Here is a 15,123-nt window from a genome sequence, read left to right as displayed (position 1 = left end):
ATAAACAAATACTGAACAAAGAACAGGTGTGTGTTGGTCAGATTTGTGTGGTGGTGTCATTTAAATAGAGAAAGTATAGAATGGCAGCGGGCGGCAAAGGCAGTCAAATTTACCACCTGTATGTAAATGATCTCAGCCCGTCACACACGCACACACGGACAAACTTTGAAGCACTATTAGGTTCCACCGGTGCGTGCCTCGAGACACTGGAGATGAAAATCTCACTTTCAGTCATAAAACATATGCTCCACGTCTGAAACAAAATAGTGCAACTGAAGTGCTGTGGCTTTAAATGCACTTTAAATGCACGGCAGATACAGTGGGTGAAAGGGTGAAAAAAAAGAGAGGGAGTTGTGGAACAAAAGTAAGGGAAAAAAGAAGAGCAGAAGCCAGCTGGAACATGGAAAATGAGAAGAAAGGCCAGATAGACCTTTGATAAAAGTTTGCAAAACTTATACAAATCTTTACATGTGGACACAAAGCCAGTCACATACACACATAAAAAGGAGATGTGTGGCTGTAGGAAATTTTGACTGCGTAGTCCCAAGAGAATCCAACTGGAGCCAAAAAAGAAGGAGGAATGTGCTGTAAGTAGGTCACATACTAAGAAAAGAGGGGAAATGTGCCTGACCATAAATGTGTGTCTGCACTAGAGAACTCAGTGTAAACAATTAGTATAGAGAATATGCAAAGAAGTGTGTGTGTGTTACTCTCTCTAAGAGGCATGTTAAAAGGTGATTAAGTGATCCAGCTTCTTATTTTAGTCAACGTCTGTGGAGGAAAATCCTCTTTACCCCAGATACAGTATGAACAAGGTTGAGCATTTTACAATTTGCCCTTTCATCCTCCCACATCATCACTTCATTGTTACTTGTTTACTTCAAAACACGGGTCATTAACATTGGATTAACTCCAGTCTATAAACACTGATGTGCTGCTTCCACTGACACACTCATAAACGCACATGAAAAGCGTGGACTTTGAGTGCCCCCAACTGGAGTCTGGAGGAAATACAAAGTGAAAGATGGTGGGTGTTTGTCCTTTTTCTTTTTTTACCTCCTTCTTACATGTAAAATAATAGTAATGAAATAACACAGAACAACTGTGACCTGCGTTGATGTCGAGGAGCTGAGCCTTTTTCTGTTTCTCTTCTTTCTCCTTCTCGGCTTTTTCTCTCGCCAGCTTAGCCCTCTTGATCTTCTCTTCAGCCTCCTTCCTCTTCTGATTCTCCTTCACTGCTTGCTGTTGAAGGAATTGAGAAAAAACAAGTTTGGACAGATTACGACAAGTTCAAAAAGACGGTTAACAGAAAATCCGTTGGATTTCTTAGTATGTCAACAACCCTAAAACCCAGTGGGTGGTGGTTATCAGGGGTAACTGGTTAAACACGTTTCTTTTATTTGAGATCTCCCAAAGGGCACATCTAGAGCCTGTGTATGTTTTAACTGACAATACACTGAGGTCATTCTCCATCACTGTGATGTGTATACCACAGGTGGACAGGCTGCTGCTTTCCTCCCATTTTGCATTGACATGGTTTCACCTTTTCATGTCTAGAGAACTTTCTCAATGTGGCATTAAACCATGTCCCTGTTGAAAGCAAACCACATCACACTGTTTTCATTGGGATGAGTCATTAGTTTGTTTATATACACACGAACACCGATATGACTCACTTACCTGGAACATGTTTTTGAAAGTGTTCAGGTCTCCAAACAAATCCTCAACAGAGATTTTTTTCGGATTAAAGACAAAATATTCTCCAAGTTCTATGTATTGCTTCTCCATGTGTTTATGCATCAGATCCAGCTTCTCATACTGCTCACGGGCACTGACTACAAAACTGTGAAGAAAGTGTTAAGGGAAAAAAAACTCCACACTTGAACATATGGATTTTTCCTGTTAACTATTTGATAATATGAGGATATAGACATCTTCTCCACAAACAGGTCCTTGTCACTCTGTGGAGGTGGGAACTTCTCAATGTCCTTCTCCAGGTTCTTGATCTGGCGACCCATTAGTTCTATATTTTTCTGAATCGTTTCTGCAGACACTGTGGGAGATGTGAGAGGAAAGTTAAAATGCAAGGTGTCATACTTACACCTCCTACACCTCCTCTGTCCCACACAAACCTACACTGACAATTGTTAAATACATGAAACTGCATAAAGTTTAACAGTGACTCCATAAATAATGGATGAGAATGAGTCCCTGTAAGGTGACAATGTTATCGAGGTCAGTTGGACATCACGTGTACCTCTGCTGGCCTTTTCCACATGGATGAGCTCATCTGGAAATCCCATAATGTCAGGATACTGCTCCTGGCACACATCAGCGAGGAAGTGGAGGAGGGTCTGCTTCTGATCAGCTGATTTGGTGTCACGAAGCTGAAGGGAATAAGCACCAGTTAAAATGTTTGTCCAGGAGGCAATCAATTATTCAATCAATCCAAACAGGCCTGCTATGTCTATGTTTTGTCCCTGTGTCACAGATTTTCATTTAAATATATTTAAAAAAAACAATAACGGCAGCATATTTAGACCTTTTCACTGTCTTTAATAAGAAAATTGTGTATGGAATTAACCTTTTTGCTGGTTCTGTTAAATTTAACATCTGCTGACAAAATGTCTACTTGCCTATAGAAAACCTACATCTAATTATTTTTGAAGTACCTATAGAAAACCTACATCTAATTATTTAAGTCAACAAAATCAAATATTAATAGTAACATCAATATATGTTACATTTGGCATTTCTCTGCATTCTGTGCTGTTTATGGCTGTTGGCTTCAGCTCATTCATTGTTTATTTTAGTTTATTTATTGTGATGTATCATGCAGACATCACACTATCCAAGTGGTTTTGTCTTATCACTTTGAGCCCCTTAATGCAAAGAACAAATACAAATGCACGTAATTGATAATAATTCCTAATTTTGGTGAATAATTTGCATTTAAGATGGTATACGTCCTGTTTTCCTCAGCATGACTAAACCAGGGTTTTGAAAAGATAAAATAGGACATAGAGGTGTCCTATTACCTTGGGACCTGAAGGTATATACAAATCATGATTATTTAGAAACCAATTTCATGGAAGGTCTTGCTTTTACTTTACAATGTGTACATCTAGTTTTTACCTTGCACAGGTACGATATTGAAAAGCCAAAGGCCTTTCCATTCCGAGATCCGGAATTCATGAAGTTTCCAATCAAAAGGATGATTTGGAGTAGAGTGGAGAAGTTCTGACTCTGTCTGAGCTCCTCACAAGCCGCAGTGACAGAAACCACATCTGGCTTGATGTTGTTCAGCTGCTCCTCAAACTGCAGCTTAAACTGGATGGCTTGAAGCCGTGGCGTCAGCTGCTTCACAGTGGACATCTGCAGGAAGAAGAGGGGGTGATGTGAGAACTGTGACTGGCATCTTTGTTGCCACAATGTGTGTGTGCGCGCCTGCACATTTGAAGGGGATTTCATCCAGTAATAATATCATCCACAGTTAAACAAAGCTGCAAGTGTTCGGCAGCATGATGATGTTCTGTGCATTAAAGAATGACAGTGCCTGGGATCAGTCTTATACATTATTCACTGTTTGTTTGTCTTGGCTTTTTTTTGTCATCTTTGCAGAAAGTCATGTCCAAGTCAGGTGGGCAAGCAAAAAAAAAAACAAAACAACAAAAAACAAGTTAGTTCTCACCACTACTCCGAACTGTTCACACTCTGCCAAGTCATCATATTCATCCTTCATATCTCCAAGCGCATTCAGAATGTCTTCTCCTGGTAACTGTTTTATCAGGTTCTATGGGACAGAAAAGAGAAAAAACTACACACAATTAGAGAACACAGACTTAGTACTGGGTAAATACTGCAAATCCTGGATATTCCTTAAGCAAGACCAAATTATCTTTTATATATATAAGATATATATAAGAAATAAAACCTTTCAACAGATTGAAAGTTAAATCTGAGGGTGTGTGTAGCGCTTCTCTTTAAAACGGGGTCTGATGTTTTCTCTGCACGACATCAGACTTCATTAGGAGATAAAGCTTGTCATTTCCTTTTCATCTCTCACTGTGGTTGGGCTCCTAGCATCTGTTGGATGTTAGGTTTTCAGATGGTCGAGCACAGTTGGTGACTTGTGATTTGCTAACTTTTACTCCTAACCAAGGCATTAAACAGAGCTTTAGCTGATATAACACTTTCCTCCGTGGTGTGGAGTGTGATACAAATTAGACCATTTAAAAGGATTGTTAAAGTCACTGATTAACTTTTTCATTGAGTAATAAAATATCATACTGTTTAGGACAGATTATTATTATTATTAAATTGCAGTGTAACTGAAACAATTCTCTGCTTTTTACCTGCACCATTGACTCAGTCAGGATTTTTTCGTTGACCTCCATGATGGCATTCTTGATCTCCTCATAAGGAAGACGAAAAGATCCCAAGAAAATGGCTGTAATCACATAAAATTAAATGAACATTTTTTTCAAGCAGACTTTGAACATACATGGACTGTGAAGGAGAAATAATGTACACATGTTCTGTTACACATTTAGTGTGTACCTACAGAGGTTCTGTGCAACCTTGGCATCAAGAAGTTTGACCTCCTTCACCTTCTTCTTCTGCATCTGTTTCTTGTCGTCACCACCATCCTGTTCCTTTTTGGCTGAAGAGGAGAAGAAAATAGGAAGGACGGTGTTAATGCAAAAGCGGGGGGCAATGAGACAATGGGTGAATGTCTTATTGTTATTTAAAAAAACAAAAATATGGAAAACAAAGGAGACATTGTGTTGGATGTTTTAGAGATGGACTGACGTCCCATGAGACTTATTAACTAAATGGCAAAAACGTTGATTTATATCAAATTGAGTGTGCATATTTTATTTTATGCTTTTACTTTATCTTGTTAATTTTATTGTTCACTAGTGTTCCCACCAATATTTCCTAACTTACTGCAGTTTTCTAATAGTCAAGTCATTCTAGCCCAGTCATGTCTGATAGGTTCAACGCAGTCACACAGACGCCTTACTCATCAGTCTGTTCAGTCAAACAGTGCTTTGTCTCAACATGTGAGGCCGATGACTTCCCAGTTCAGCTAACCGGCCTGAGCCACTTAATGAGCTCCACATCGCTCCATTTAAACATCCATTTGCAATGGACACAAAACAGTCAGTTCACTGAGGCTTCAATCGTTCCTATTGTTTGACACTGTGTGAGCTTTAACTCCATAGAACTACACTCTTTTACAATTAAATGTCATAAATTCTACACCAGATGGTACAAAAGTTGTGTATTTTCTTCAGGTTGAACCATATACCATTATAACAATTTAATCATATTTGTACATCTCTACACTGAATCAATGACACTACTGTGTGTCACACACTACAACAATGAACCATAGTGAGCAGAGGAAACTGTAACAGGAAATAAACCACCACGCACAGAGACAAGAATATCCTTCAGGAAAACAGCAAAAAATGGTAAACACAACTTCAAGGTGACAAATACACTCTGCATTTACATGTATTCACAGATGAACAGGAAATAACAAATAGAGTGGCTGATGTCAACAGCTCAAAATTGTTGAACAATGTCTTAGAAATGTATGCCACAAAACAATAAAAAGATAAAAACATGTTATTATATTGTTCACATTGTAAATTACATAATAAAACACAATATGAAGCTGTAGCTTCCACAAACAGAAACGTGCACAGGCTGATAGATCTCTAACCTGGATTATTTATAATCTCTTTACTTGGGAGCAATCCAGTTAGTCAGGGATTTAGTGACCCAGTGATGGTGCAGCATCCTGTCACTAGGTCATGGTACTGTGTGTGCATCTCACAGAGATGGAGGATGTGTGTGTGCGTTGTGTGTGCATCTCACAGAGATGGAGGACATGTGTGTGTGTGTATGGGAGTATGGGAGCAAGAACAGCTACAGTGCCAGTTGCTCACTGACCAATGAAATCAGTCTGAGCTGTGTTGACATCATGGCTGATTCATAAAATGGGGTCTGGTGTACAGAGTGTAAAATGGCTGCTCTGTGGTTTTCCACATGCTCAGCCAGCTTCATTTCATTTATGATCTGATGGCACCTCTAGTGGCTGCAATGGAGAATTTCACCACGTTGCACTTAGTCATTGTTGGGGAGGAGGGGGAGATGACTGAGGCAGAACATTAGTTATTACACACACACTCAGACATTCAGGCACAAACGCGTGCACACACACAGGCAGCAGAGTTTACATGTATATGAACACATGTGGAGTACTGACATCCATGTTCAATCGTCGGCTGTTTTTTCATACACTCTAACACAAAGAAAGAACCTTTTCTGGGAACAAATCACTACCAGCCCATTGTGACCACACATGTACATGCACGCGTACACACACACCAACACACAGACGCTATGCTTTTCCTGGAACACCTCCCCCCACCCGTTCACCCAAACAGCTGCTCGGCACTAAAAAAAGAGGAGGAGGAGAAGAAAAACTATGCGTGTCTGTGTGCGCGTGTGCCAGCATACACATGTAAGTTATGAAGGGAAAAAATAAATTCCCTCCATCTCAAAAGTATGTTTCCAATTAGCTGGGGAAACAAAAAAGAGAGAAGTGTGGAAAAAAGGCAGCGTGATGGAGGGGGAGCAGAGTACAATCACGCATGGCAAACTCATGCAGAGGTCTCTGTCAATATGTAACCAAGTGTATCATCAGTGTGTGACTGTATGCACAAAGAAAACTCTGTTTATCAGTCAGCAGACCTGAGCCCCCCCCATAACTCCCCCTTTTCAGAGCCTCTTCCTCTTGTTCTCTTGCCCCTTATAAGGAGAAAAAGTGTGGGGGAGAATATGGACAGGACTTTAAGAAATGAGAGGAAAAAACAGATAGAAACTAAAAAGAAAAAAGTCTGATACATTACTCCTTCACACATAGTTCTGTTTAAACTCTTCTCCTTTTCATCTATCATTTATTATTTCAAAGAAGTTTTTCTATGTTGTCATTACCAACCCATGCTTATGGAAAGCAACAGTTTATTTTTAACCCACTAACAGCTTTCAGATGGTGTTCTCTATTGTATGCATGTGTGTGTGCGTGCAGCATTCTAAAGAGGCCCTCTGGTGGTGAAACAGCAGACTCCACAGCACAACTTTAGTTTTATACAACTCTAAACTAACTTTTTCCATTCAACATTCCAAGCCCAGAGATTATCCAGACTGGAACACGGGAGATGGTTTACAGTTTCAACATTGGTTTCTGTGGGGGAGAGCAGTTCTTTGGGGGGAAAAAAACGTGCTGAGTGTGTAGAAGAGGGGACGAGAAAAAGAGAACACAAACAAAACATTCTGCCAGATTTTAACATCAACAAAGGTGAAAAGTCTATCAGGGAAAGCCAAAGAGAAGAATTTAGTTTCAAAATTCAGAGGGTTCACTTGAGGAAAGTACAAAATACTCAGAAGATAAATTAGAAAAAGAGGCAGGGGAGGATTAAGTTCTTTGTCTAAAGTAAACAGCAGTCTAGATCTACGGCAGACAGAAGGACAGCTGTAGCTTTGGTCCCTTTAAACTTTAAATGTCCAACATTCTGTCACTGAAAATGTGTCTCACAATGTCAGTGAGTTTGACAGAAGGAGAATAAGGGAGTTTCCACGGTAACCCTGCTCTCAAAGAGCCCCTTCATCCTGTTTTTCACCGTGAAAGGAAATGAGAAGAAAAGATCCCGACTGTGTGTGCGTGCGCGTGCATGTGAAAAGGACCAGATGGCAGGGTGGGGCAGAGAGGAGGGGAGACGGGGCAGGATGTGGGAGGGATGTTGTCTAAGTGGGAGGGCAAATGGGAGGGGCTTAGAGCTGCTCCCTTGCGCTCCCCTGGTGTATGAAATATGCAACTGCAAAAGCATTTATCTGAATTTATTGTTTAATTACAAATAACCCAATAAATGTACATATATAATTTACAAAACGAGGAGAATTAATTCAAAATAGTATTTTTAATCATTTTAATATTTTTTTTCAAACAGAAATAATTAGGATCACAGTTTATTCAATAATTATATTTTTATTCAATAATTATTTTATTTTATATTCCATGCTGTAACTACTAAGATATTTTTTTCTGATAATTTTTATTATGGAAACTTTTTTTTCCATTATATAGTGGCCATACTTGGTCTGTTGTTTGCAATATTGGGGTGTTTTGATTCAGACAGTTTGATTGGTTTTACATTACATTTATTTTTTTCATTTGTTATCATTCAAAAATGTGGAAAAAGTGTGGCTTAGTGTTAGAGTGTAAATTTATTATTTTAAACCAACTACAGGAGGCACAAGTGATTCTGCCTCATGAAGTATACATTTTATATGTGGAGTCATGGTGCCCTCCACTGGTACAAATGATGTACTGCAACTTGGGCCACAAATATCTGTAGCTGATAACAACTTGTTTTCATCTGTATCAGCATTCAAGCATGTGTGAGTAAGAGAGTGTTAATGTATGTGTACGTATGTGTGTGTGTGTGTCAGATTCTATTTTGAAAAAAGAGAACCTGCTGCTCCAGACTGTATGTGTGCTTGTGTGTGATAGTAAAGAGGGATCGGGACTGATGCAGCAGAAAAGAGTGAATGGAAGTGTTTTAAGGGGAAATATGTGATATGGGATGGAAACAGTTGGTCTGTACGTGCCAGCTCTACCCTCCCTGGGCCATTCTGACCTCCCTCTGCTCTTCTGGCCATGAAGGTCTTCTGCAATGACGCACTCACGGCACGTAATGCCATTACTGATGAGACACACACATACCGACACACAAACCCAACACACTGTATGCTGCCTGCATTACTGATAAGGCGCGCCACAGTCGCCACATCGACACAGCATTACCTTGAACTTGAATTTGCACTTGCTGAAACTACACAAACAGACTATAAATCCCCATAGCAAATAACAGAGGACACAACAAGACCCTCACTTGTGTACACACACAGACACACACAGAGAGAGGTAAGCTGGTATGGGGTGCTTATTAAATCAGTCCTATATCAGCCAGTCTCCTTGGAACAGCAGAAAAGATTTACTACAGCAATTACACTGGCTAATTACAAGGAGGAGAGACAGAGGGAGCAAGGGAGAGCTGAAGAGCTGGGAAGTTTAAAGGAGAGACGCTAATCAAATCAAAAGCAGCAAGAGCAAATAAAAGGAGCAAAAACTGAGGCGATAAGGAAGCAAATAAAAGGGAGAGAGATAGAGAGGAGTTTAGAGGACAGAGATGATGAGCATGTGACCTTGGGACACAGTCACAACACCTGAGCCTTGAATAAGATACACAGAGTTAACAGAGCAACACAAAAAAGCTCAATGTTCAGCTCAAAAACTAGTCTCTGTTTCCAGTGTGTGCATGTTTGACTGATCTAACACTCAGTGATTCACAGAGTTTGTACGTGGTTTTATTTTGGTACACTTGTGTTTGTTATCCACTGTGTGGATGTCCTTGACACCGCAATGGCCTTTATATAGAGGGCTCCCTCTGTGGGGAATAGAGCGAACTACATTGACTAGGTTTAAAAATGACAATCTTTGGTATTTAGACATTTAGCTTCATCTTGTTTATAAAGGTATGTTTTCACACAGGCTGAGTCTCAAACTGAAATTCTGTGTGTTTGTTGTGAGTGTCATATTGACAAAGTATACTGGTTTTTAAGGTAATAACTTGTTTTTCTTTTAAAACAAGAGCATTTTCTTAAAAAAATGAATGCTTTAAGAATGAATGCAAAGTTTTGCTCATTGATATTTCATTTGGTCAGATGCCGGGAGTAAGGTCATGTCTGTTACATGTACATTATGTACTCCTCACAGTGCTGGCAGCCAACCAAGTAAACTAATCAATGACTATTGACAACATAATTAGTCGGTAACTATTTTTTAAAGTCAAATCATTGTTTGAAGTTTGTCTTTAAATGAAGTAAAGACAGTAAAGGTCTTTAGTTAAAATCAAAACAAGAATGTTATATTTTAGTTCTTAGGTTAAGACAAAGAGACTGACATTGATTACATTGCAATATTTTCTTAAGTTTTTAATAAACTGACTATCAACACAATAATTCTTGTGCATCTCCACCTCAAGTGTTTACGTGAGCATTGAAGTATAACTAAAAATGTATCCAGCTATTCTTTCTCAATTAGCATGTGGGATGAATTGTTACACACATACGTCCCATGAGGCTCATTGTGCTTTGGGCAATAACACTGGGGTTTAGACTCTCCCCTCATCTTTCAAATATTCATTATCTCAAGGAAAGATAGCAGTCCAAATGTGAGTGGGAACAGTAAAGAGCCCAGATAAGGGAAGCATGCATAAGCACAGCATGACTGAGAATCACAGAGGTCATTTATAAAAATACTCGCACTTCCTACAGTACTAACGCAAAGAATAGGTGAGAAAGAGACAAGGGGAAAAATGGGGTCTACATGGTGTCATGCCACAGAGGACAGTTAAAAGCTCATCACGGAGCCGAAGCACAGACTCATCCTGTGTTAATCCCAAAGCTTCTGTCCTCTCATCTCCAACCATCCGTCCCGTCACTCGTCTTTATCTCTGCTTCACTGATGAGGACAAAGAAAAGCACTCGCTCATTCGCTCCCTCCTCTGTGTCTCCAGGCAGGGCCCGCAGCCTTGATTAGCAATTGTGACTTGACCGCATGGTGGAAGGATTGGCACACATGGATTGTACACACTCACGCGCACGTATCCCACATGAGGGAAAAGAGAAGGACAAGGACTAGTTTTGCTGGTCTAATAAAGCCCTGAGCCCCACCTACGGGCAATGAAGGAATTGGAAAAGAAGAGGAGGAGGAAGGAGTTTTGCCTTTTCTAATGTCAGTCATTGCTTGCAGCATAAACACACGCACAGACACTTGAGGAACTGTATCTGTCTGGAGGCAAAAAACTTGGCTGTTTTCTAGTGCTAGTCATTATGTTCACTGTGTATTCCCTTAGCCAACAAGCTACTATGACCAATGAGTGTAAAAAGTTGTTGAAGGTGATGCTTGGAATTAAGCAGGTGATTAAAGACCCCGTTAGCCTCTGACATCGATTCCTCCACAGATACGTATGTAGCCCTTTGTATGAATCTGGAGCATAAAAACATTAGGATTGATGCTCATGAGCTGGTGAACTTGTGTCCAGATACAGAGATGGAGACATATATTTGTAAATATTTTCATAATAAGTCAAAGTACAAAATGGTCTTTTTTTGTGGTAACAATCACGTGTGCTGAGTTTTAGAAGTGTTTCTTTTTCAGATCAGAATCATCCTGCATATCATAAATATTTACCAATCTTATGATCGAGACATTAGTTAACTCATAAAAACAGGGCGATAAAATCTTGCAGGAACACTCTAATCAGCACTGATTTGGTCATGTAAACTGGCGGAAACAGTAAGCTATGTTTGTTGGCCAAAGATCCAATCATAGCTAATTTTGTCTGGTAGAAGAATAAACAGAAGATGGTATGAAACCAGGAGCAGGAATAATCTGGTCAATATGGGAAATAGCGTGACCAAAACAAGCCAGATAGGTCAAATATACATCTCACACACTATCTTGGCAGAGAAAACAAACTGTGTTAAACAACTATAAGAAATTATAGTATATAATTTATAATATCTATAAGAAACTGTTATCCACAGATATGTCATCCTGAGATTCACACAAGGAAGATTAATTTAGCAGACTAAAAAAAATATATAAACTAACCTGGCTAAACTATGAACATTTGTCATACTATGTATGTCATACTGTGTCATAGGCATATTGTGTATGCCTTTGTGGCCTAAACTAAAATTACAATAGTTCTATTGACTAAATAGGGATTAAGACTAAGATAGAATTTAGTCAAAGCTAACTCAACATTAGCTGTCAAGATTAAGACGAATTCAACACTCTGGAGGTATAGTACATTGTGTGTATGTAATGGTGAATGTGGTCAAGGGTGGAGCGACATACAGTCTCTTTTATAAGACCAAAGACAAATAGTTAGTTAATGAAGAAAATGTTACAACAGTAAACATTTTTGGCTTTATACTCGAGTGAAGGGTCTTTCATTCTGTTTTGACATCGAAGAGGCTCTGTGTTGTCTTCCTGCAGTTTACACAGGAAAAATACTGATCACTTTCCTTTGGTTTTCTACGTAAACCTTTCACTTTGTTGCAAAGGCTTTGAAAAAAGTACTGCAGGTGTCTGAAACACATCAATCACAGGATCATAGTTAAACTAGGTTGCTGAAGGGGTTTAACAACCATGATCTGGCAAACCTCCACCTGCGCATTGGAACCTGGGGAAAAGTCGGTCTCATCAAAGATCTGTCAAGGTGCTGCAGGGTTTCCAGTGTGTGAAATTAGTTTGACCCCCTCCGAAGAGAGTGAAAAAACACTTTCCAAAAGACAATACACAGTACAAACATGTTTGAACGGAGACAGATGATCAAATTCTCTCCAAGAACATCTGTCTGCCGGCCTCTCGCAGGAATTGGCTGTAGTTAGGGCTAGACAAAAACACACAGTCTGAGGAAAAAGGCACAAACAATGAAGCGAATAAACAAAAGTACACACGTAATCCAACCATGTGCTTAGTGAGCCATCAGGGGACTCTGTGCCAATCAGACAGCTATGTGAGGCTGGGCGAATGAAAACAATCAAGGAACAAAAAGAGGTAACAAGAAACACACACAAACACATCAACAGACCAGCCCCAGTTTTCACTCCTGGAAGCTCGAGGTGTGAAGAAAGTTTCGAGATCTTTTCGACAAACAAACACACTTTTGGAATAGAACTCTATTGTGGAGAATGCCTTTAGTTTTTCAAGATTTCATTTCATAATTTAAAATTTAACCTAGATTAGTATTAAAGGTGGACTTTAGGACTCTTTCCTCCAAATGAATTATAGTATTATGAAATAATCCCTCCAGAAGACCAGTCTTTTTTTTGCATGTGGTCAGTATTGTTACAAATGGACATAGAGGGTATCAGGCCAATCATGGTTAGCACGTCTTAGTCAGGGTTAAAAAAGGCCTCAACAGCAGCCTCTCATGAGCCAGGGAGCTGGTTTATTGCAGCCCCTGCTGTAAAAACAAATTTATATTGGTTACCAAGCTTTTTTCTGCAGTACCCACCCTTTTGTATACAAAACTATGGTGGAGTAAGCTCACTCCCACATCTACATAGTTACAGCCAACACTTTGAAACCCCACCAAACTGAATTTAAAATACTGTAAATCCTCCTACTTCTCCAATTGATTAAACATCAATGCATTTTCCCCACTTTGGCTGAAATGAAATAAATATCGGAAATGAAAACGTATTTTCCTTGTTGCTCCTCCCCTGCAACAGCTCATTCCATGATGAATAAGCAATGAACTTAATTTGTTCAGCATGACTGTTTCTATCTTCTAGCAAGTCTCATCTATTTGTTTGAAATACAAAGTCTTTGGAGTTTGTTAACAACCATCTAAAAGAATGACAATAAGTAACCTGTTAAAAATTTATTTGTGACTGGTGTAGTGATGATTTATTTAAAACTCTCGTTTGTTCTCAGGACTTGTGAACGAGTATGTGTATGAATATCTAGCGAGCTATCACTCCACTCTCTCTCTTGTCATCTCTCACGGCTCAGTGAGTGTGTCAGTCCACATTGGTCTTCTTCAAGAAGCTACTGAGAGCTGGCAACAGCATCAAAATTTAACCCACTATCACACCACTCACAAAAACTGAGAAAAATAGGGAGTGGAAAAAGGTGGTGGGAGAGCAGGGAGACAGGCAGCGATGTACATGGATGTATCCCAGCACATATCTGTGTGAACACGCACACGGGCTGACTGATTCCATTCAGAGTTAGTCAGACGTGATAGAGAAAGATGAGAAGCGACAGAGCAAAAGATCCCATACAGATTGAGAGTAAAGTATAAGGTGAAATGTATTTAAAACACACACACACACACACACACACACCAAGAAAATGTGTGGAATAAATTCATCACAGGAAATGGAGAACATGTATAGACCTTATGTGCAACCACAACCCGCTTTTAAATCTGCATCACGTATTGTATTATGATTCCCCTCATAAGCTCTGCCCAATCATTCGTATATACTCAATCCATCTGTCGGTGACTTTCCATATCCATCATTTTTTAGATCACGGTTTGACATTGTGGCTTTTTTTTTAAAGAAAAGAAATCGTTCCACAAAAGTCTGCATCTTTTTCCCTGTGATTCCATGATTTCCCTCTTCTGTTTGTTTTCTTACACACTGTGGTGCAGGGCAGCAGACAGTGCTGAAAAGCTTCAGGTTGCTTAATTAAGAATCAAATGGAACGAGGCCACAGATAACATGGACACACACTGAGGCATTTCCACTGCCTTCTCTATAAAGACCTCTGTGGTTTTCAGGAAGAGCACCATAAGTTTGACCTCAGGCTCTACCATCTGACACTGATTTACTGCATCAAGACATCCTAACAGTAAGTAAGTAAGTTCTCACCTTGCTTTGTTAAAAGTAACAACAACAACAACAACAAAAAAACCCAAACAACCACACACGCAAAGACAACGATTGTTGATCGGAGCAGCATTGACTGGTATACCACTAAAATGTCCGGAAGTGGAAACACCTTGCGATGTGTGACAATCCAATCACAATGCACTAAAGTTTGGGACTGGTGTCAGATCTTGCACAGTAGGGGCAGGAAGAGTGGCAGCTGGAGAAGGAAACATGTCAGCTTTTCAAGTCTCATCAAGTACAACTGCGAGGAAGTGAGGATGGTAGACAGGCATGGGCTTGAACGTTTCGCCAAATCAAGCAGAAACGCGTCAGACACGACAGCACAGATGTGGAACCGTCACCCAGTGATATCACTGTTTGAAATTAGCACAGATGAGCAGGTAACACATCGAGGGCAATGATCTATAAATTTTTTCTTTTCAAACACAACTAGTACCTAAACTACTACTATTACTGCAAATACTACTCAAACTTCTTTCAAACAAGTTTTCAATATGATCAATTCCACAAATTAATTTAAACATATGTTGTGTTTTTTTGACAGCTCTGACTAAATTTGCCTTTTTT

The 15,123-nt window shown here is 39.6% G+C and overlaps 1 protein-coding gene across 2 annotated transcripts in view; it reads right to left on the bottom strand.

Annotated features, from left to right (window-relative positions):
* diaph1 (diaphanous related formin 1) overlaps positions 1-15,123 on the bottom strand; it is a 75,812-nt gene that overhangs the window by 11,677 nt on the left and 49,012 nt on the right. For both annotated transcript variants that reach the window (XM_008327021.2, XM_008327022.2), the window contains 8 exons: positions 4,565-4,663; positions 4,356-4,450; positions 3,692-3,793; positions 3,136-3,375; positions 2,258-2,387; positions 1,929-2,053; positions 1,681-1,845; positions 1,110-1,242 (listed from right to left, as the gene is read on the bottom strand). In XM_008327021.2, the coding sequence (XP_008325243.1) occupies positions 1,110-1,242; positions 1,681-1,845; positions 1,929-2,053; positions 2,258-2,387; positions 3,136-3,375; positions 3,692-3,793; positions 4,356-4,450; positions 4,565-4,663 (1,089 nt within the window). The remainder of the gene's footprint in view (positions 1-1,109; positions 1,243-1,680; positions 1,846-1,928; positions 2,054-2,257; positions 2,388-3,135; positions 3,376-3,691; positions 3,794-4,355; positions 4,451-4,564; positions 4,664-15,123) is intronic.

The sequence above is a fragment of the Cynoglossus semilaevis genome, chromosome 15 (genome assembly GCF_000523025.1).
Source record: "Cynoglossus semilaevis isolate Cse_v1.0 chromosome 15, Cse_v1.0, whole genome shotgun sequence".
Classification (NCBI taxonomy): domain Eukaryota; kingdom Metazoa; phylum Chordata; class Actinopteri; order Pleuronectiformes; family Cynoglossidae; genus Cynoglossus; species Cynoglossus semilaevis.
Note: the sequence above shows the minus strand (reverse complement) of the source record. Positions and strands in the feature narration are given on the sequence as shown.